Source organism: Mustelus asterias, chromosome 5 (genome assembly GCF_964213995.1).
Source record: "Mustelus asterias chromosome 5, sMusAst1.hap1.1, whole genome shotgun sequence".
In the NCBI taxonomy this organism is placed as follows: Eukaryota; Metazoa; Chordata; class Chondrichthyes; order Carcharhiniformes; family Triakidae; genus Mustelus; species Mustelus asterias.
The window spans coordinates 119280693-119303189 of record NC_135805.1 but is presented as its reverse complement, the minus strand read 5'-3'; the positions used below and the strand labels follow the sequence as shown (position 1 = coordinate 119303189).

Below are 22497 nucleotides of genomic sequence, written 5' to 3'. Positions count from 1 at the left end.
GACATCCTCCACCGAGTAGGGTAGATTCCGGGCTTTTATGAAGTGGAAGAGCCGAGTGACCCCCGGATGGCAGAGGTCATTGTGGAGAGCCTGCAATCGATTCTCCTGCATACTAGCGCATGTTCCACGCGACAGGGCATCCGAGGGCTCGTTGAGTTTCCCTGGACGATACATGATGTCGTAATTATAGGTGGAGAGTTCGATTCTCCACCTCAAGATCTTATCGTTCTTGATCTTGCCCCGTAACGTGTTATTGAACATGAACGCCACGGACCGCTGGTCCGTGATCAGGGTGAACCGTTTTCCCGCCAAGTAATGGCGCCAATGCCGGACGGCCTCCACAATGGCCTGGGTCTCCTTTTCCACCGCCGAATGTCGAATTTCGGGGCCTTGGAGGGTGCGAGAGAAAAAGGCGACGGGCCTGCCCGCCAGGTTAAGTGTGGCGGCCAGGGCGAAATCTGATGCATCACTCTCCACCTGGAAGGGGATGGACTCATCGATAGCGTGCATCGTGGCTTTCGCGATGTCGGCTTTTAGTTTTTCAAAGGCCAAACGAGCCGCTGGTGCTAGGGGAAAAGAGGTAGACTTGATGAGCGGACGGGCTTTGTCCGCGTAATTGGGAACCCACTGTGCGTAGTAAGAGAAGAAGCCTAAGCATCTTCTCAGTGCTTTTACGCTAGTGGGCAGGGGAAGTTCGAGGAGGGGACGCATACGGTCTGGATCAGGGCCAATGACCCCGTTTTCCACCACGTATCCGAGGATAGCTAGGCGGCGCATGCGAAATACACACTTCTCCCTGTTGTAGGTCAGATTCAGGTGAGATGCAGTGCGTAGGAATCTAAGAAGGTTGGCATCGTGGTCCTGCTGGTCATGGCCGCAGATGGTGACGTTATCCAGGTACGGGAAGGTAGCCCGCAGTCTGTTATGGTCCACCATTCGGTCCATAGCACGCTGGAAGACTGAGACCCCATTCGTGACACCAAAAGGAACCCTTAGAAAATGGTACAAGCGACCATCCGCCTCAAAAGCCATGTATTGTCGGTCCTCTGGGCGAATGGGGAGCTGGTGGTAAGCAGACTTTAGGTCGATGGTGGAGAACACCCGGTACTGCGCAATCTGGTTGACAATGTCAGATATGCGCGGGAGGTGATCCGCATCCAGCTGCGTGTATCTGTTAATGGTCTGACTATAGTCTATGACCATCCGGGGTTTGTTCCCACTCTTGACCACCATGACCTGCACTCTCCAAGGACTAGTGCTAGGTTGTATGATCCCTTCCTTGATGAGCCGCTGAACCTCAGATCGAATGAAGATCCGATCCTCAGCGCTGTAACGCCTGCTCTTAGTCGCGATGGGCTTGCAGCCTGGCACGAGATTCTGGAATAAAGAGGGTGTGGTAATCTTAAGCGTCGAGAGGCTACAGATGGAGCGCGTTGGGCAATTTAGAGGCTGTGAGTCTCCCACTGAAAGCGGAGGGAGTGGCCCACCGTACTGTAGGGTTACACTCTTCAAGTGGACCATGAAATTTAGTCCTAGGACTATTGGCGCGCAAAGGTGCGATAACATCAGGAGCTTGAAGCTCTCGTAAACCGTGCCCTGCACCGTCAGATTTACCACGCAACTCCCTAGCACGGTGACAGACCGGGACCTTGACGCCATCGAAATTGTCTGCTTGACAGGCTGAATCCGGAGGCCACACCGCTTCACGGCGTCTGGGTGAATGAAGCTCTCCGTGCTCCCGCTGTCAAACAGACAATAAATCGTGCGTTTGTTTACCTGTATGTCCATCATGGACTTGTCAAGTCTGTGAGGCTTTGCCTGGTCCAGGATGATCGACGCCACCGTTGGTTCATGGGCGCCACTGCAGGCAGCTGAGATAGATGATGATGACCCCTGCTGGTCATTCGCGGTCGGTGCCGACCAAAATGGCTGCCCCCATAGGTCGCACGTGGGCGATGGCGCCACAACCAGCGGCCCCTGGTGGTCGCGTGTCTCTTGCGACTCCGTCATCTGGAATGGCGACATCCTGGCCTCACACGTGGAAGAAGCCCTTGACGATGCCAACGACGAGGAAACCGGCTCCGGGAGTCACACGCCGCACTGCTGTTCCTGGATGGAAGTTTGGATCGGCATACCTTCGAATAATGCCCCTTCTTGCCGCAGGCGGAGCACAACACCGCTTTAGCGGGACATCGCTGCCGAGGGTGCTTCACTCCCCGACAGAAGTAACACCGCGGGCCGCCTGGAGCTGCTGCCGTCGTCAGGCCCGAGGGTGGGAACGCAATCACGCAGTTTTTCGGTCCCGCTGAATGAAGTGGGGTCTGTGACTGCCCCTGCCACGCTGTCTCCACGTGGTCATCGGGGTACATCTCCAGACTTTTGGAGGCCGTTTCTAGCGCATCCGCTAGCTCTATGGACTTAGTGAGATCGAGATTACCTTGCTCCAACAGCCGAAGGCGGATGTAAGACGAGCCGATTCCCGCCACAAACGCATCTCGAGCGAGGTCGTTCATGTTCTGGTCTGCCGACACTGCTTTGCAGTTACAGCCCCTGACAAGCTGTAGGAGCTCGCACGCGTACTGTTCCGCCGTTTCGCCGGGCTGCCGCCGTCAAGTGGCTAAGAGATATCGAGCATGCATCTCGTTCGGCGGTTTAATGTAGCGCTTCCTAAGAAGCTCGAGGGCCCCTTTGTTGTCGGTGGCCCCACGGATCGCTAAATATACAGCGTCGCTTACCCTCGCGTGGAGGACCCGGAGTCTGTCGGCGTCAGTGGTGACCGCTGCGGAGGCTTCGAGGTAATCCTGAAAGCATTTCAACCAGTGGTCGAAGGTGTTCAAGGCGCCCGCCGCACGTGGGTCCAACGTAAGCCGTTCGGGTTTAAGCATTTGCTCCATGTTCTCTGTGTCGTTTTTTTTTTCAACAAAGAGAGTTCAATTGTAGTCAATAAAATTGATGCGTGATATAACTCACGAGGCTAGAGGTACTCAGGGAAATAAAGGCTTTTATTGTCTACAACAATAGAGCTACCATATATAATACACGATCCCAGACTAAAGGGTCCCAGACAGACCAGTGACCTTTATACCTCTCCCAGGAGGCGGAGCCCGACTGGGATGTACCATAAGAACTATATTACAGGTAGAACAGCCCAATCCTAACCCCAACAGTAACATATATACAGACTCATAGTACTGGCCAGACCCTGGCTCAGCACTACCTGGTGGGAACCAACAATGGTTCACCACACCATTCCCCCCCTATAAGCAACCTCTTTCAGAAAAGCAAAGGTAATGTGGGGGGGTGAGGGTTCAAACATGAATGAATAAGATGCGAGGGTAGAAATTCAGGGTCATGTAGCGTGGGAAATTATCTGGGCTGGGAGAAGGTGTTTGCCAGTGGAACTGATTTCTTCTCTGTCCTGGCCACACTGAGAAATTCCAATAATGCAGGGTTTTGGGTGGTGGTTTCTTCTACCTGTTCTACCATCGCTCTCTCTTTTTCTCCCATCCCCCTCATTCATGGTTGTGTCATGTCAAACCCTCTTCAAAATCCTTCTGACTCTGCCAGCCACGAAACCAGGAGGCATGATTGAATGGTGGAGTGGACTCGATGGGCCGAATGGCCTTACTTCTGCTCCTATGTCTTATGGTCTTTACAAAGCATTTGTCATACCCCTACCATAGATGTATGTGGTGTCTGCTCTGCCAAACACAATGCACAATTAGTCTCAGAAATGGGCTACCATTGAGCGACTGACAACTCAAGAACTGAACAGACAGTATTCAAAATTGTATACCTGAAAAAGTTAGCTCAGATTAATCAATGTCTTCACCCTAACTGAAGGGCAAAATGCTATTCAGATATTTCAATATCCCTGAAGACCAGATGCATCAGTGATGTTAATGGTGTAGGCACCTGCTTCTATCATCCTTGTGGTGTGGTATGGAATGAAAGCAAGTGTAGGCAAGTAGAAATTGCATCTGGAATTCTGGCAGTGAGACAAAGCTCTTGGAATCTGGGCTATTTCATTCAAATTTTACAGGTTTTATTTTAAAAGAATGCACTTTACTGGCCGTCAAGAATGCCAACTGACAGCAAGAATGAATATAAAATAGGATTAAAAAATCATCAAAGCACTATTGTTTCATTTATTGCAATTCACTTGCGTTTAGATAATTTGTCTTGAATTCATGCAGCGAAGGTAAAATAGTTTGTGGCCAAAATAGACATCGTGCTTCTGACATGCACTAATATGCAGATGCTTAAGGCATTTGTTTGAAACCATTTGATACCTTCCCTAAAAAAAACAAAGAAATAATTTCAGACAAACGCATTAAACTTCTAATTGCAGCATTGTGGTGCAGAACTTCAGGGGCCAAGACTTACTACATTGAGAGTCTCTCTTTTGTCAGGCAATTTTGCTTAAACATAGCAACACAAAACAAAATCAAAAAGACAAATAAATTGCCAGACATGCATGAGTGATAATTTTTAAACAGGGTTAATGAAACAGTTCAGTACAATGCTTAAAAGAGGCTGGAGCTAGCCTCAAGAGGGACTTTTAGTACAAATCCAACTGCACGGGAGAGCGATGCAACTAAATGAATCTTTCAGTGAATGTTCATGGTGTAACACAAATAAATTAGTCAAATCCATAGGGAAGATTGTACAACACAAATCTTCCAAGTTAGGAATCCAAATACTTAGCTAAAAGTTTGAAAGCCAAGATTCAAGAAAACATAACTTTCCTGTCAATAGTGTGTAGGCAGAGTAGGAACAAAGCTCTAACTCTGATTTACAGCAAATAGTCCAGGCTTTTTCTTCTGATTTTGCTACATTTTCAGTTAAATTCTTGTGCCCCATGGCACAGGGAAATGAAATGTTGAAAATAAACAAGTCTATTTGTGATTCCATATAACATGACATGAGGTGGGATTTTGCAACCCCCGCGATGTATTTCCTGGCAGCAGAAGTGCCCGACATTGGCCAGTAGCAAAATCTTCCAGTCCTGCTAATGTATACAGGACTTTTGCATCATCCACTACTGGGAAATGTAAGGGTGTTGTCATTGGCAGGACCAGAAAATCCCATAAGTGGGAAGGGCTGAGATATTTTGGCCATTGTCTAATACAGTGCACTTTAAATTTAAGTAATCTTAATGGAAGCATTATCTTTGCTCTCTCAATCAAAAGTAAACATATAACTAAAACACAGATTGTTTTAAGATATGTTTTCAATCACCATGAATTGTTTGAGCTTTGCTGCTTTCCCTTTTTTTCTTTTGAAGATATTGACCAAGAGTTCCACATGCAAACACAGCCCCTCCAATACCCCATCCAATAACATTACCCATTGGCAAAAGAAGACATCTTAGCAACACCAGAACTATGACAATACAGATCAGGGACCAAAGTTATAACTTTACTGCTTTGTATCAGACCAAGCCCAGCATTTCACACTGAACAATCAAAGGAACTGCTACTATTTCTAAAGTTCTAACTTTGAATTATTTGAAAGTTGCATTATAAAAATACATTTGTGAAGAATGGGCAAGAATTTACTGTGTGTTTTTCTTTAAATTTAGATTAATATTCATAATGGCTCAGATTTTCCAATCAATAATGGCACTCACTGAGGATCTCTGATGAAGCAGCCAACAATGATTTAGTGATACTGTGATGTGGACTTCACCTTTCCTCATGCTAATCTCATTTTTGTGCCAGGGAATTATGTTATCCAACAACAGTGATATCATCGAGCAGGTTAAGCAACCACTCACATTGAAGAACTCTTAGACAGCAAACAGGAAAGGAACCAACAGCATTCGCTTTTTCTAATTATACAGAAAGCAAAATGAAGATTGGGACAAGCAGATGGGATGCAGATAGGGGGAAAAAAAAAAATTTTTTAATCTATGGAATTTCTATCATGGGTTGGAGTAAGCTGACATTCCACAAATATAAACTTCATTTTTTCAGGGCCAGAGACGTTGTTCTGCATTAATGTATGTGGTTAAAAATCTTGTTCCACCTCATTTAACAAAGCACTAATTTTTAAAACGTTTTAACAGCAAGGATAATAGCATAAAAATGGAAAACTACATTTCTAATTGATCTCCAGCTGTGATAACTTCAACAGTGCAACCTGTGGAGGAGCAGAGTCACTGACAGAAACCTCTGGATATCTGCATTTAACTGTGCATGTGTTCAGTTTCACAGAGTAACAAGAAGGAGCAGATAGTTTTGCTGCCACTACAATCACAAAATCTGGGTAAGGTTTAAGCAAATATGGTTCATATAATTGCACAATAAATCACTGTGCTTTTGCAGTCTGAAGACAAGTGAAACATGTATGTTCACTGGCATGCAGTTTATAGCATATAACTGAGTCCCAGTGGAGGTTTTGTTAATATTGCATCGTGTTTGATAGCAGGAAATGCTTGCTAAATTTTAGTTATGGACATAAACGTGCTGAAGCATCCTGACTACACAAAATAAGTTCCATATTGAGGTCCACGGGATGCTATTGCTCATGAGGAGCCACAATCAAAGAACAAAGGGCAAAGAAAATTACAGTTTTCAAGCACTCCGCCCATGTTCACCCTTCCCACTGTGCGCGACAGCATGCCCCCCATCCCCCTTGCTGGTGCTGATCAGCCTGGTCGCAATTAAATCCCAGATTTACCTGAATGTTCAGGTCCATCACTGAACGTCACCATCCCTTGGCCTACTTGCAGTACCGATAGTGGTCACAGTTTCTGTTTGGCCTTGCCAGTGTGAAGAGCTGTCGGCACCTGATTGTCTGGCAGCTCAATGAGATAGGAAGTCCTCCTGAAGATGGATGGAAGCCCCACCTGCTACTTCTTAAAGGGCCATAACCCAAAATATTTACGTGGCGTGAGTTGGCTAACCACAGGTGGGCTTACTCCTGAGATTTACACTGGGATGAGGGGAGCCAGCTTTCAACATTAAATCCAGCCCTGTGACTCAGAAGAAGGTTGCCTTGAGCAATATTGTGGTGCAATCAAAAGTGGTCATCGAGGGTCAGGGTGTGGTAGGATGGTGAGATTAAGATAGACCATAAAAGCTCGTGGTGGGATATTGTAAAGACAAGGTGACAAATAACCATTTTTTTGCATTTATGCATCATATGTTAACTCTGTATTGGCAGGGTGAAGGCCATTGCAGAGCACTCAAGGGAGGAACAAAAAAAAGTCATGGCTAATTTTGGAACAACTGAAGTTTGGAATGTGGATTTTATACAATTAGGCAATAGAGTAAAAAGCTAGATTGAACCATAACACCTCAAAATGGTGATTTCTGTACTATTTTCAACACTAAGTGCGAGATAGAGTAAGAAGAGTAGGAAAGTGAATAGTCTCCCTCTATGCTGTGAAATGTTTATGTTCCTGTTCATAGAATCAATCAAATGATGGTAGCATTCCATACATGTCATGACCTTATCAAAGAATTCTACACAAAACATTTTCTATTCCATCTGAGTACCAGTTCATTATTGTAACAAGATTGAATGAATAACACTAAATTGTCGCAGAGATGTGTCTGCTTACACCACTGAAGGATAATGATTCAGTTCACTGAAATGAACTTCCTCTTTGAAAATAATTTTCATATTTAACTTGAACAGCAATCCTGTGCCCCACGCCCCACATCCCCACTCTCTCAAATATACTAGTGCTCTTTGCTGATATACACTTAATACAAATTATAGGATTGCCACATGCCAGTGATTGCAGGCCTTAGTTTATTTCAAGAGTGTTTTGAATTCCATTACTCTTAAAATCCAGACTTCTGAAAGCCAATTCACCTTCCAGTACTGAACTCTCAGTCAGCCAAAGGTGGATTCAAGGACTATTTGAGAAACCTGTAACAGAGTTAATGAACAGGACATAAGCGGATAGTTAGAAGCAGGAATTCTCAACACAGACCATGGTTGAAGTAGAATCCATCAATTATTATAAAGGGTGTGAGGACTGGGCAGAAAATGCAATTAAATTCATGGAGAATACAACAATTGCAGACTTAATAAACCAAATGGCCTATCCCGAAGCGGTAATCATCCCCAGTTTTACACCCATTTATAAACCTGCTACTGAGACCTAGGGGCGGGACATCAGGATTACAATTTTCTTTGCCATTGTGTGAACAGTCTGTCAAAATTTGTTTCCTTGAAAAGAAATTGCTACAATGTAAAAAATAGAGCATTATCAGTCTATTGAGCGAAAGGACGTGCACATTTTTAGACTCAATCCCATTATTCAACTTTTGAAATTTAATCATGCTTATTGCATAGCCTGAGACAGAAAAAAGTGTCATGAGTCAATTTACTTTCAGTTAAAAGCAATGAAAATTAATAACCTGTCAAATGTTATTTTGATAGAGTGTCTAGGTTCTGCTTCAATCACCCATTCACAATTCAGTGAGTCCTTGTAATATCCCGGCCATCCCGGAGAGAGTATTACACCGCTTGGTGCTGTCAAATGGCCACCACATGGTGCTGGAAGAGATGAAAATACAGAACTCCAAATACAAACAATTTCTTCCTTCAATCAATCAAATATTTGACAGAACAAAAATAATATATTATCTGTTATTTCTAAAGACCCATAGCAATAAAGAAGTTCTTAAGGAATCAACTTGTAAGCAAATTGAAAGCAACAAATGTCAAGTTGAAGGCACAGTGGGTTAGTGTACTGATGTAGTAGTGTGCCACATGCCAGTGATTTCTTTTATGGTTTCCCGGATCTTGATCAAACTCCTCAAATGAAGGAGCAAAGTAAGGGAGAGAGGTTTTCTCATATGTAAAGAGAGATAAAAGTCTAACCTGTTAACACTGACTCCATTTTGAAAGGGCTCTACCACCAGGTGTCCAAAGGGCCCACCTGTATCAGGTGATGGTCTATCATTATCATGGAATCTGAGTCACATAACATGAATAGGGCTCGATTCTCATTTCAGAATTGGGATTGGTATAAATGAGTATAAATATACAGATATAAGTAATTGATTAAGCAGCAATTAGAAGATTGTGCCCCCTTTTGGGTGTTTGGTTACTAAAGGAATGCCATTAAATTAATGGAGAGCGTACCGATTTACCAATGTTACCACAGAGATGAGAATGCTCAGTTACGGAGGAGGCACAAAAGTGGAATCTTTTCAATAGAAAATCGAAGTTTAAAGATGGCTCTGATGGGGTGTTTTTTGGTAAGCAAACTAAGAACAATTATTTCCACTGGGCAATAATTCAGTAACCAGTAGTTATCAACTTCAAAACATCAGCAAAATAATGAGCAGAGATTAAAAAATGCATTTATTTTTAAAAGAGGGTTAAGTAGGATATGGAACAACCACCCAGAAAGATTGGTGGAAGCAGAAACATAATTGTTTTAACAGGAGTGATGATATATGTTTGAAAAACATGTACACGTCAGTAATGACATACATAAGATCTTGAAGCAATTTAGGTGGTCCGTTTACTGACAGTATGCCAATAAAACCTGATAGTTAAGTGGCAAAGGCCACAAAAAAGTCTAATATTTTTGTGGTAATTTGAACCTCCCCCAATTTGGTACCTTCCCACAAGGGTTAAGTAGGATATGGAACAACCACCCAGAAAGATTGGTGGAAGCAGAAACATAATTGTTTTAACAGGAGTGATGATATATGTTTGAAAAACATGTACACGTCAGTAATGACATACATAAGATCTTGAAGCAATTTAGGTGGTCCGTTTACTGACAGTATGCCAATAAAACCTGATAGTCAAGTGGCAAAGGCCACAAAAAAGTCTAATATTTTTGTGGGGTCAGGAGGAAAAGGAGCTTATTTCCAAGCTCACAACAATAATGTGAACCATTGCTACCAGAAGCATAATCTTCATAATCAGTCCAACCCCCTCGACCACCTTGGCGGCTGGGTCACTCTCCAAGCTACATGCTAGTGCATTGGCCTTGAGCTGGTAAGTTGCAGCAAAATCTCTGTTAGGAGCACGCAATGTGTCAGCAGCATTTCACAAAATACCACCCCAAAATTACTCTTGCCAGAAGGATTGGGCATCCAGCTCTCATTCCATAAACTGATTGTGTAATGTTTAAAATAATCCTGGAAAGGATTAATCCTTCCAGAAATAAGAGCCCAGTGTCAAGGAATGGTAAATCATTGGCAAGCCCCAAACATTGGAAATAAGCTCCTTTTCCTCCGAACCCCACAATAGGAGTATCAGACTTTTTTTGTCGTGTTTCCATCCCTCCCTCCTCCTCAAATGGAAAAAAAAGGGAACAGAGATTGAGAGAGGCTGTTTTGAAAACTTGTTATAGCCTAGAAGGTAATTGGACTGTTTGTGCTTCCAACCACAAGTTCCCTCCTTTATCTTTAAGTGTTCCTGCCTCTCCCTACTTAGCCTCTTGTTTTTAATGTATGTATAAAATGGCTTGGGATTCTCTTTAATCCTCCTTGTCACGGTCATTTCATGGCCCCTTCCTTGCTCTCCTAATTCCCTGCTTTCTTCATATTCCTCATGGGCCCTGCCCAATTTTAGCTTCCTAAAGCTTACATATTATGCATTTTCTTTCCCATTTGACTAAATTCACAATCTCCCTTCATTACCCAACGGTCCCTTAACTTATCATCTTTGTCTTTCCTCCTTCGTGGACCATGCCGGTCCTGAACTCTGATCAGTGGGTCTTTGCCATGTGGGGATTGTTTAAATATGCACTTGCCCGATTTCAGCTGCTACCAATTAATTTTCTCAGCTCCTGCCTAATGCTGTGGTAATTTGAACCTCCCCCAATTTGGTACCTTCCCACAAGGTCCTGACTCATCCTTATTCATAGCTATGTTAAAACTTAAGGTGTGGTGATCACTGTTTCCAAAATGCTCTCCCACTGAAAGGTCAGTCACCTGGCCAGGCTCATTTGCCAATACAAGGTCCAGTATTGTCTCTCCTCCAGTTGGACTATCCACATACTGTTTGCACCGGACAAATTCTGCCCCGTATAAGCCTCTTGCTCTCAGGAAGTCCCAGTCAATGTTGGGAAAGTTAAAGTCACTCACTCTGACAACCCTATTGTTATTGCATCTTTCCATAATCTGCCTAAATATTTGTTCCTCAATGTCCCGGTCCCTGTTGGGGGGCCTATAGTATAATCCCATCAGAGTGATTGCACCCTTCCTATTTTTGAGCTCTACCCATATTATCTCGGTGGATGAGTCCTCCAGTGGTCCTCTGAGTGCCGACGTGACATTCTCCATGACAAGTAATGCAACTCCTTCACCTCTTTTACCTCCGTGTCTATCTTGTCTAAAACATCGAAACCCTGGAATGTTGAGCAGTCAATCCTGTTCCTCTCTCAACGAAGGGCTTGATTTTACCCATTTTTGGGCACAAAAACTTGGTAAAGTCGGGCGTGAGGCAAGTAGCGCGATCCACGCCCATTCCCCCTTTACCAAGGCCCGAAAATGGCCACGATTGGGACTGGGTCCGAAACGGGCACTATGGCCATTTAAATGTATTTGCATGCATTTAAATTGACTTAATGGGCTGCACGCCCAAATTTACCGGCACTTCCCCCTTTACCACCACGTTCGCCCATCCGGAATCGGCGTGAAACAGACATGATCCATAAAAATCCGATTCGGGCACTCCACAAAGAACAAAGAACAAAGAAAATTACAGCACAGGAACAGGCCCTTCGGCCCTCCAAGCCTGCACGGCCATGCTGCCCGACTTAACTAAAACCCCCTACACTTCCGGGGACCATATCCCTCTATTCCCATCTCATACATATACTTGTCAAGACGCCCCTTAAAAGTCACTACCCTATCCGCTTCCACTACCTCCCCCGGCAACGGGTTCCAGGCACCTACCACTCTCCGTGTAAAAGATCTGCCTCGTACATCTCTTTTAAAACTTGCCACTCGCACTTTAAACCTATGCCCCCTAGTAATTGACTCTTCCACCCTGGGAAAAAGCTTCTGACGATCCACTCTGTCCATGCCCCTCATAATCTTGTAGACTTCTATCAGGTCTTCCCTCAACCTCCGTTGCTCCAGTGAGAACAAACCAAGTTTCTCCAACCTCTCCTCATAGCTAATGCCGTCCATACCAGGCAACATCCTGGTAAATCTTTTCTGTACCCTCTCCAAAGCCTCCACATCCTTCTGGTAGTGTGGCGACCAGAATTGAACACTATATTTCAAGTGCAGCTTCACTAAGGTTCTATAAAGCGTCAACATGACTTGCCAATTTTTAAACTCAATACCCCAGCCGATGAAGGCAAGCATGCCGTAGGTCTTCTTGACTACCTTTTCCATCTGCATTGCCACTTTCAGTGACCTGTGTACCTGTACACCCAGATCCCTTTGCCTATCAATACTCCTAAAGGTTCTGCCATTTACTGTATATTTCCGATCTGTATTAGACCTTCCAAAATGCATTACCTCACATTTGTCCAGCTGCCATCTCTCCGTCCAAGTCTCTAACCGATCTATGTCTGCTGTATCCTCTGATGGTCCTCATCGCTATCTGCAAATCCACCAACCTTTGTGTCATCCGCAAACTTACTAATCAATCCAGTTAGAGAGGAGGTAGGTGCCTAGCGTCCGATGGCTCTCTGCTTGGGATTGGGGCTGGGGAGGGTGGGAAGGGGGGTCAGCTCCCACTCTGCCTGAGATCGGTGGGGAGGGTAAGGGGGTGTCCGCTGCCACTCTGCCTGAGATTGGTGGGGGGGGAAGGGGGAGGGGCCCGTGATTGATCTGGGTGATGGGGGAATAAGAGGATCAGTAATTTTGGGGGGGCTGGGGCAATGTCTGTGGGGGCCAGGGGGAGGCATTAGCCGACCCAGGAGGGATGTGGCAGGGGAGCAGTATTCTATCTTTTTTTTCTGCACATACACAGTTGGAGGCACCGATCGGAGCTGCAGGGCTTCGGATGCGTTAAGCCCCGCCCACTTGCTGCAGGGCGATTCGGAATTGCTGATATTTTTTCAGGCAGAGTGCATACGGGGGGCACCTGAGAACGGATCTAAAAGTCAGATCTGAAACACTCCCAGTTTCAAATCCGCCCAGCACTTAGAATCAAAATGGTAAAATAGGGCCCCAAGTCTCTGTAATGGCCAAACTCGGGTTGTTTTCTCTGGAGTGGCGGAGACGGAGGGGAGACCTGATAGAAATCTATAAAATTATGAGAGGCAGAGGTAGAGCTGACAGTCAGAATCTCTTTCCCAGAGTTGAAATGTCTAATGCTAGGGGGGCATTCACTTAAGGCGAGAGGGGGAAAGTTCAAAGGAGATGTGAGGAACAAGTTTTTTTACACAGAGAGTGATAGGTGTCTGGAACGCGCTGCCAGGGGTGGTGGTGCAGGCAGATACAATAGGGGCGTTCAAAGGGCTTTTAGATAAGCACATGAATATATAAGGAATAGAGGGATGTGGACCAAGGGCAGGCAGAAAGCATTAGTTTAATTTAGTGTCATGTTCGGCTCAACGTCGTGGGGAAGAGCCTGTTCTCGTGCTGTACTATTCTATGTTCCATATATTCTCAGATAGGAGAGACATGATAGGCTGTATGCAATTTTCTGAGTAAATTTCCAGGATTCTAAACTGTGCTTTCAATTAACAACTATCACAAGAAAGGGCAAAATACATTCACTTCATTGCATCATTACATTCCCTGAATAAGTGTGGCATTTGCAATAGTTACCTTCGCATCGTGGGACAGCAGAATTCCAGATGACATTCCCTTCCTGTATAATACAGGTTATGGTCTCAGATCCTTGGGTTTTAATAAAGCCTTCATCACAGTGAAAAGACACAGAGCTTCCCAACAGGAAAATATCACCAAAACGTCTTCCATTGACTGGAATGCCAGGGTCGTGACATTCATTTTGTCCAAAAGCTGGTTAATAATATAAAAAGAACATTCTTACAATCTGAAAAAGACTCCAAAACAACATCTATCCCCATCATCCTTCAGATACATATTTTTGATTTTACTCTGGTTGCGAACATGCTAGATTTTGGCAGGACCGGCATCATTATGCTATGCATTCTTTGAGAGTTTTGGGCAGATCAAAATGAAAGATGGGGAGGGAAACATACTTCAGGATGATATTCGGTATATTTGACAGAGGTTAGCATTTCCGCACCAATTCAAGAGCAGTTTCATGCTGTGGGTCCACAGAGTTCTAATACTCCATTTGTGGAGGACCATTACAGCCAACAGGTCACCAGAGATAACAGACTGCTCAGTTCCCCACTTTTCACATTTAAATGACAATGTTTCAGACATCCTTTTACAACCCAGATCAAATATGACTGAATGCATTGCATCGCGAGTAGATTATTAACAACTCAAATAGATATTCACAATGATGCACCAAGTGGAGTAGACATGAAAGATTTGAGGCTACATAATTTCACTGGCTGGGACAACAGCAGGTTTACCTTTTCTAGTTCTATTCTGACATTAAATACTGGACAGTGTGTATAGGATGCTTGGTGCGATTCTCTTCTGATTTTTCTCCCTCACTCATATGAGGGGGGAGACAAATCAAAATGCAATAGTTAGCTGACATCATTTAAAAGGATTTTAAAAGTTTGCGGGTAGTTCGAGGAAGAGAAGATAAGATAGATAAGATGTTCCACACTTTTGCAGTCTTCAAAAAGAACTTGTGTGGAAGCTGATAAAATTGAACCCAGTAATAACTTTGTACCTCAGGGAAGTTCGACACACATGAGAAAAACACTCATGTGTGAGGCTGAAAATCAGAGATAAAATCAGGATATGCTGGAAATACTCACAGGTCTGGCAACAGATGAATTCATATTTCAGGCCAATGATATTCGTCAATATTTCACCAACCTGAAATGTTGGGTTAAATTTTACGTTCCACCAACAATGGGCTTGAAGGCAGGGCGGCGTGTTAAATTTAACAGCTGCCTATCTACCTGTCCCTTCTCCCATCACAATTATACCAGCTGTGGGACTGGCATCAGGCAGCCTGCCACTAGTGGGCCGATTGAGAGCCTTAAGTGGAAAAGTACATCACCCAACAGGTTTCAATGCATATACTGGTGGTGGACTGGGGGAAGCCCCTCTTTACTGGGCTCCTTGGCCCTTCAAGGATCTCCCATCCCCACCCAAAAGAAGTGTTATACATCCCCAGATTACTCTTCCCCCACAACCTCTCAAATTCCTGCTCCATGCTTCCTCACCACCCCTCCCCCCTCATCGGGGTCTGCCAGCATTGGCATCAGCAAGACCCCCTTACACTTAACCAAATTCCAATCAAATGCTGTACGTCTCTGTCCGAAGTGCTGGAGAGCTTCGGGTCTCTAAATGGCCAGCAGCTCTCTGAGGGGGACCTTTTGATCCAGAAAGGCTGAAGTTCAGCCTCTAGTCTTTAAATGGCCAATTTTCCCCAGGGTGGGCATCCCCCACCCTCCTCCCCCACCAAATGTTATAGTCAGGGAGGGGGTGGGAGGGGACTCTGGCACCTTGTACAGGACAACCTGTCAATTATTTTTCTTTCTCCATGAATGTTGCCTGATTTACTGACCATTGCCTGTATTTTCTGCTTCTGTACATTAGCAGGGCTCAATACGGAATTAAAAATGAGGAGGAATATTTGGTTATTTTCAGGAAGCTAGTAATAACAGAAATTCAAATTGGGATGTGCAGTGCTGTAATACATTGGAGCGTGGCACATTGCATCAAGGAAGCTTTAGACTCAGTTGCTGACTTCAATAGTGCTGAACTACAATTAGTACCTATTTCCTCTCCATTAATTTTTAAAATTTGTTTTAGCGCAATGCTAATGCCTAGAACCTTCCTTCCGCATTAATTGTATCCTGATTAAACAGCTTCTCTCCCTGCTGCTGAAATTCAGCACCTCCAACTCAAATTTAATCTTCTCCGGAGAAAACAATATACAGAAACTATTTATGCCCCCGAGCTGCCTTTCCCTCCTTTTAAAAACCCAGGTTGACATCAATTATCTGTCACTTTTTAAAATCTATCTTTGCTCTTATATCGTTCAGACTTGATGTCCTGCATTATGCATCTCTCCCCTTCACCCAGTCACGTCAGCCCTTTGTTCCTGCTAATTAGCACAAGCACAGATTCTGAGGATTACCTATTTCAGTGTGCACCACCTCACTTAAATCACAGAGTGTTTAGAACAATATATTCATAACTGACTTGTTGGACTCTTGCCAGAATAAGTCATTTTAAAAAAATAATTACCTTGAGCGTTATTTTGATTTCTATGAAAAGCAGAGGGGTTTTTTGCTCCTCAGAGAGCTTTCTCTCAATGAGTTTCAGTACATGGATATTTCCTGGTTGGCTGATTTCTCAATTCTTGTAATGCAATAGAAATTGATTACTCAATTGCTGTTTCCCTGGAAGTGTAGTAAGGAGTCTAACAACACCAGGTTAAAGTCCAACAGGTTTATTTGGTAGCAAACGCCACTAGCTTTTGGAGCGCTGCTCCTTCGTCAGGTGAGTGGGATCTCCCACTCACGACGAAAGAGCAGCGCTCCGAAAGCTAGTATCCAAAAGTCTTGGATCTTGGATTTGAGGAGCATTTGGATACTCCTGCTTTCTCTGCGGGAAACGAGCAGTGTCAATGCTTCGACAATTACATTATTAAGATTTGCTAGTTCCATGTCAATGACATTGTTAAGGTGAAGTGAAACAGTTAATGGGTACTAATTGTCTCTGAGGATGCATAAATAGGAGATGCTTCAGGGATTGGAGTGTGTTATCAGTCCCAGGAACATTATTTCAATTTAATTTGATAAGTTTCCTTTGAAGTTTTGTCTTTCTGTTAAGAGTGCCCCTTTAAAAGGGGCTGTGAACTTGTTAGGTTTTTAAAAAAAAATGCTGCTCAAAAGAATGTAAATGGGTGGGGGGTGGGGGTTGGCGGGGGAGATGGTGACTGGGGCACTAGGTTGAGCTGTGACACTGAACCAGTTAATAAACTCTTTCAGTAAAGAAAAGCTCTTTGTCTTGGTTTCGGCTTCACCAACCAGCTTGTATTCTACTAACATCCTGGTCAAGTCGCAGGGTCATTTGCTGGTACTCTGTTGTACAGAGTGCTTTATCCTTGGAAACATGGGAAGACTAGGTGTCAGATTAATCCCATCGAGTATTTCATGCTTTCTACTGTCAATCACCAAGAAATCACATGATCCAGATAAAACAGCAAAAGGTTACCATCCGGAATGTGCCCAATGAGAGTTTGGTGGCAGAAGATTCAATTGCGACTTACAAAAGGGACAAATACCTCAAGGGAACCAGTATGGCCTCAATGGGCCAAATAGTCTTATTCTGTGCTGTAATTCTATGATTCTAAGAGATTAAATGTTGATGATAACATAATTGAAATGTCTTTCTGATTTACTGTTTTCTTCACCCCCCTGTCCATTTGAAATGGTAAGACTTTTAACAACACCAGGTTAAAGTCCAACAGGTTTATTTGGTAGCAAATTTGCTACCAAATTTACATATTTGCTACCAAATAAACCTGTTGGACTTTAACCTGGTGTTGTTAAAACTCTTACTGTGTTCACCCCAGTCCAACACCGGCATCTCCACATTTGAAATGGAACAGAGAATGCAGTTAAATATTGAAATTTAATAGATCAAATAACATGTGGGAACTACATTTTTTTTCACTCTGTAACTTCAGCACAAAATATGAATATAAAACAATGAATGATTTGTTGATTTTAACAATCAATTTGGTGACTTTATTTTTGAATTTGTTGGGACAATTCCCTTATCTTGATATCCAGACTGACTGTGATTTGCATGAACAATTATAACAGTTGAATAAGTGGCAGATAAAGAGGCCTTCATTTCTCAATCTCAATTATTTTACTTCTGCATTTTTCTTTCATAATTCTTTGATGATAACACACCCAGCAAACTTCTTCCACAGCATCTCTCAACCTCCATCACTTAGAATAACAAAAATGGAAACAGCATCACCTCTAAGTAGGTCAATCAAATGTCATCCTAACTAGGATATTGATCACAGTTTCATCATCAGCACTGGGTTAAACTTCTGAAATTCCCTACCTAACTTTTCTGTGGAAGCATCTTCACCACAAAGACTGCAGTTGTTCATGAAGGTAACTCACCACCACCATCTCCACGAGAGTTGGCAATAAATCCAAGCCTTACTTGTGAAGATTTTCACCCCAGAAAGAATTGAAAATAAACACATTTCCTCAGTTTGAAAGACAGCTATTGCTAGTTTGTCACCAATGTTATTCTTCAATGCTCTCAGGCAGACATACAAAGTGATCCAGTGATGCCACCCATGGAGCTTATCCCCACCAAAATGGGAAAGTGTCTGTCATTTGATTGATGCTTCCATACACAACAAAGCTGGGATTGGAACGTTCAATCCTAGAACACCGTACTAGGCATTGGTGGCCAAACATGCAACTTCACTATGCAACCTACTCGGCTTTCATCCTTCACACACTTATTATACAGAAAATGTCGAACAGACAACATTCACTGGAAAAAAAATTGAAATGTGCCAATTTACTTGTGTATGTGATGTTAAAGCCCCGGCCTGTAGTGGAATGATCTGACTGGAATTCTAGGCGGGTAATGTGTCCGTTACTGGCCAGTTGCGAAGGCACGTCATCACCAGAGAAAGTTCCTAGAACTGTAGAGTCAGCCGTCCCATCATCCTTTATTGTAAGGTAATCGAACTGAGGCTCAATGTCAAAATCATTAAAGATCAGGTGAATCCTACTCGCTTGTTCTGCAATGATCAACCACACGCAGTTCATGTTGTTGCCATACTCCTCCGGGTAGTTTGGCGAGAGCACAATTCCAGATGGTGCAGTAAAATTGAAGAAGCAGGAGACTGTCCAAAAAAACACAGAAAATAATATATTCGCACAGTATAAACCAGTAATCTAATTAATGCAAACAGTTACATATTACACATACCAATTACTTTCTACAAATTAACACTAAAAGAAACAGGTTGGAAGAAGAAAAATAATTTTAATCCTTTAAAGAGGCATCACACTCTTTTATTGGCTGAAGCTTTGATTTAAAAACGATAAATACATTGAACATTCTTTTCACTGCACAGTCATAATGTTCAATGTATGCATAAAGTTTATTTATTAGTACCACAAGTAGGCTTACATTAACACTGCAGTGAAGTTACTGTGAAAACCCTCTAGTCTCCACACTCAGGCGCCTGTTTGGGTACCCTGAGGGAGAATCTAGCATGACCAATGTACCTAACCAGCACGTCTGTCAGGCTGTGGGAGGAAACCCACGCAGACACAGGGGAAACATGCAGACTCCGCACAGACAGTGACCCAAGCCAGGAATTGAACTCAGGTCCCTGGTGCCGTGAGGCAGCGGTGCTAACCACTGTGCCGCCCAGCATTTTGTGGCATTTTGCGGCTCATCCTCAGCATTCAAATCAAATTTTTAGAAGCAATTTAAGTAACCATATCCCATAGTAACAGCAGCATTTAGTTTGGCATTTGACATTTTTGAAGTGCAATTTATATGGGGCAAAATAAAAATGCAACTCTGCCAGATCTATACCTATACAGATTGCCTCTAAAATTATGAAAAGTTTTGATTGAGTGAACATGGAAAGATTAATTCTTCCAGTTGAGGAACCAGTGATTATTACAAGTTGTTCAATGAAATTTATGTCGGAATGGGTAAGAGGAAAGAGAAGGACAAATTTCTTCTCTGTCGAGCCATTGCAGAATGCCGCAAGAACAGACTTGAGGTAAAGACAGCTGCAGCAAGGAAAAAATGGATATTTCAAGCATTGGAAAACACCCGACTACGGGAAGAGTGTGGAGCAATTAGATTAGAATTGAATTCTTCCAGCAAAGAGGTAGTACAGATGGGTTGAATGGCTTCCTTCCATGGGTATTTTAAATGAAATACATCATGAAAATTTGGAACAAGTAAACTATACTTGTTTTCATGATGGCATGTGAATGTGTTTCTGAGAAATGGAAGGGATCAAATTTGACTTTATCACAGCAAACCATCATAAAATGTTTACTATAACTGTGAAAGGTAATTCTTCAAAAAGACATTAAATCACCACTCTTTGGTGTTGTTTACCATAAATATAATGAAACAGGGCTGTCTCCACCAAGTTAATTTGCACAAAACCCTAGTTCATAAAATAACCTCTTGTTTATTTAACCATTGTTATGGAGGGGCATTAATATTAAATATTAAACTTAAATTTCATCTGCTGGATTCATGTACAGAACTTTTTAAAAAGGCAGTTCAACTTTTCAAACAGAGATACTGACTTAAGATGGCTTCAGAATTCACCAGACCTGACTGCAACTGGATGTTCGTCATGGTTCTGACATGGATTACAAATATGTCATGCCTTCCTGTCGAGTTTCACACCTGCAAATGTTAATGATTTCTTCAAGGACAGACCTAAACCTAAAATGACTGCTACAATTTGTATATTTATATAGCTACAGCACATTCCATTTTGTCAGGATGGAGACAGAGAATTTAGAGAGACAATGTCTAGCCTGGAGGTGTTAATATTTTCTCCCAGATCATCATCTGGAAAAATCAGCCATTCAGAAGTGACGTCTTGGACATGAAGGAAATGACCACCTTTGCCACAACAAAATGACCAAAACTGTCCAGACGTGAGTCAAGCAATTGCCTTCTCCGGAATACACTGTCCTCATCGACTGAGAAAAAAGGTGATCAGAACCACTCTTCTGAAATTCCTTTTATTAAAACACTCAGTTGACTTTGCAGAAGTAGCAGCAGAAAGCAGAAGGAACATCAGAAAGCTCATTTCCCTTTCTATCTCTCTCATCTAAGTTTGGTCCCTGTTTACTTAGACCAGTTTGTCGGCAACAGACAGACAAATCCTAAAGAAGACTTTGCTTCCCACGGCAACGTTCCAAGATAGAAGAAATAACAGCTACATTTTTACACCTCACTAGTTTCAAAACAAAACTTTTGGATTGCTACTGCCAGACTAACCAGTCACTTACAACTAGTGAACTCTATTTATTTAACTTTTGTTGACTCCTATTTTAGTCAAAAGTTAACCTCCACACTTCGTAACTTACGTGGGCAGCACGGTAGCACAGTGGTTAGCACTGCTGCTTCACAGCTCCAGGGACCTGGGTTCGATTCCCTGCTTGGGTCACTGTCTGTGTGGAGTTTGCACATTCTCCTCGTGTCTGCGTGGGTTTCCTCCGGGTGCTCCGGTCTCCTCCCACAGTCCAAAGATGTGCAGGTTAGGTTGATTGGCCATGCTAAAATTGCCCTTAGTGTCCTGAGATGCGTAGGTTAGAGGGATTAGTGGGTAAATATGTAGGGATATGGGTATAGGGCCTGGGTGGGATTGTGATCGGTGCAGACTCGATGGGCTGAATGGCCTCTTTCTGTACTGTAGGGGTTCTAAGATTCTAAGATTTTTGCATGCTTGTGGTATGTGCATTGTGACAGTTGGACATGTGTTCACCTTCTGCAATATCTTTACTTGGGTGGGTTTCGCACAACAAAAACTAACCCCTTGTTACAATTTAAAAGAAACCTGTCTGACTGAGTTTGCTGTGATCAGCATCTAAACAGTCACCGACATATCCTTAATTGGCTCATTTGTTTCCATTAAAAAAACTGTTACCATCATCTGAGGAGTGGGAAATAGAGAGGAGTCCTCCTATCCTTCCTTATCTGGCCATAGCTCTGTGTTTTTGTAAATTTTCCACCAGAAGTTCACTTAAAATGTCAATTTTGCCATGCAGTGGAATCCCTTTCGAATTCGATCATGGTGAAGTATTGAAGTTAGCTTGGGCATTAATTAGCACCCAGATCTAGACCACAACTGTTTCACCAACCAAGTTTTAAAATCTCCCATCAGAAGCATTGAACTGTAGTGGGATTTGGTCTGTAACATTTCAGCTATGGTTGCTCCATAGCAAAAGGTGAATGTGCAATTTATATTTGCAAAAGGAATAAGTAGATTCAGCTTTGGAAATTTGTCCGCCATCTATTATATTTAGCATTGAGCAATTATATTTAGCCTGTGACATGCTTTGCCCCCCTTTGAGTTTCATTGGTCCGAACATTGAATACAGGAGTTGTGACGTCTTGTTGAAGTTGTACAAGACATTGTTAAGGCCACACTTGGAATATTGTGTACAATTCTAGTCACCCTATTATAGAAAGGATATTATTAAACTAGAAAGAGTGCAGAAAAGATTTACGAGGATGCTACTGGGACTTGATGGTTTGAGTTAGGAGGAGAAGCTGGATCGACTGGGACTTTTTTCTCTGGAGCGTAGGAGGCTGAGGGGTGATCTTATAGAGGTCTATAAAATAATGAAGGGCATAGATCAGCTAGATAGTCAATATCTTTTCCCAAAGGTACGGGAGTCTCAAACGAGAGGGAATAGGTTTAAGATATGAGAGGAGAGAT

The 22497-nt window shown here is 43.1% G+C and overlaps 1 protein-coding gene across 1 annotated transcript in view; it reads right to left on the bottom strand.

Annotated features, from left to right (window-relative positions):
- csmd1b (CUB and Sushi multiple domains 1b) overlaps positions 1-22497 on the bottom strand; it is a 2043836-nt gene that overhangs the window by 554580 nt on the left and 1466759 nt on the right. Inside the window, exons 16-18 of the mRNA XM_078213588.1 lie at positions 18580-18906; positions 13719-13913; positions 8379-8517 (exon numbers count right to left, since the gene is read on the bottom strand). Coding sequence (XP_078069714.1) covers positions 8379-8517; positions 13719-13913; positions 18580-18906 — 661 coding nt within the window. The remainder of the gene's footprint in view (positions 1-8378; positions 8518-13718; positions 13914-18579; positions 18907-22497) is intronic.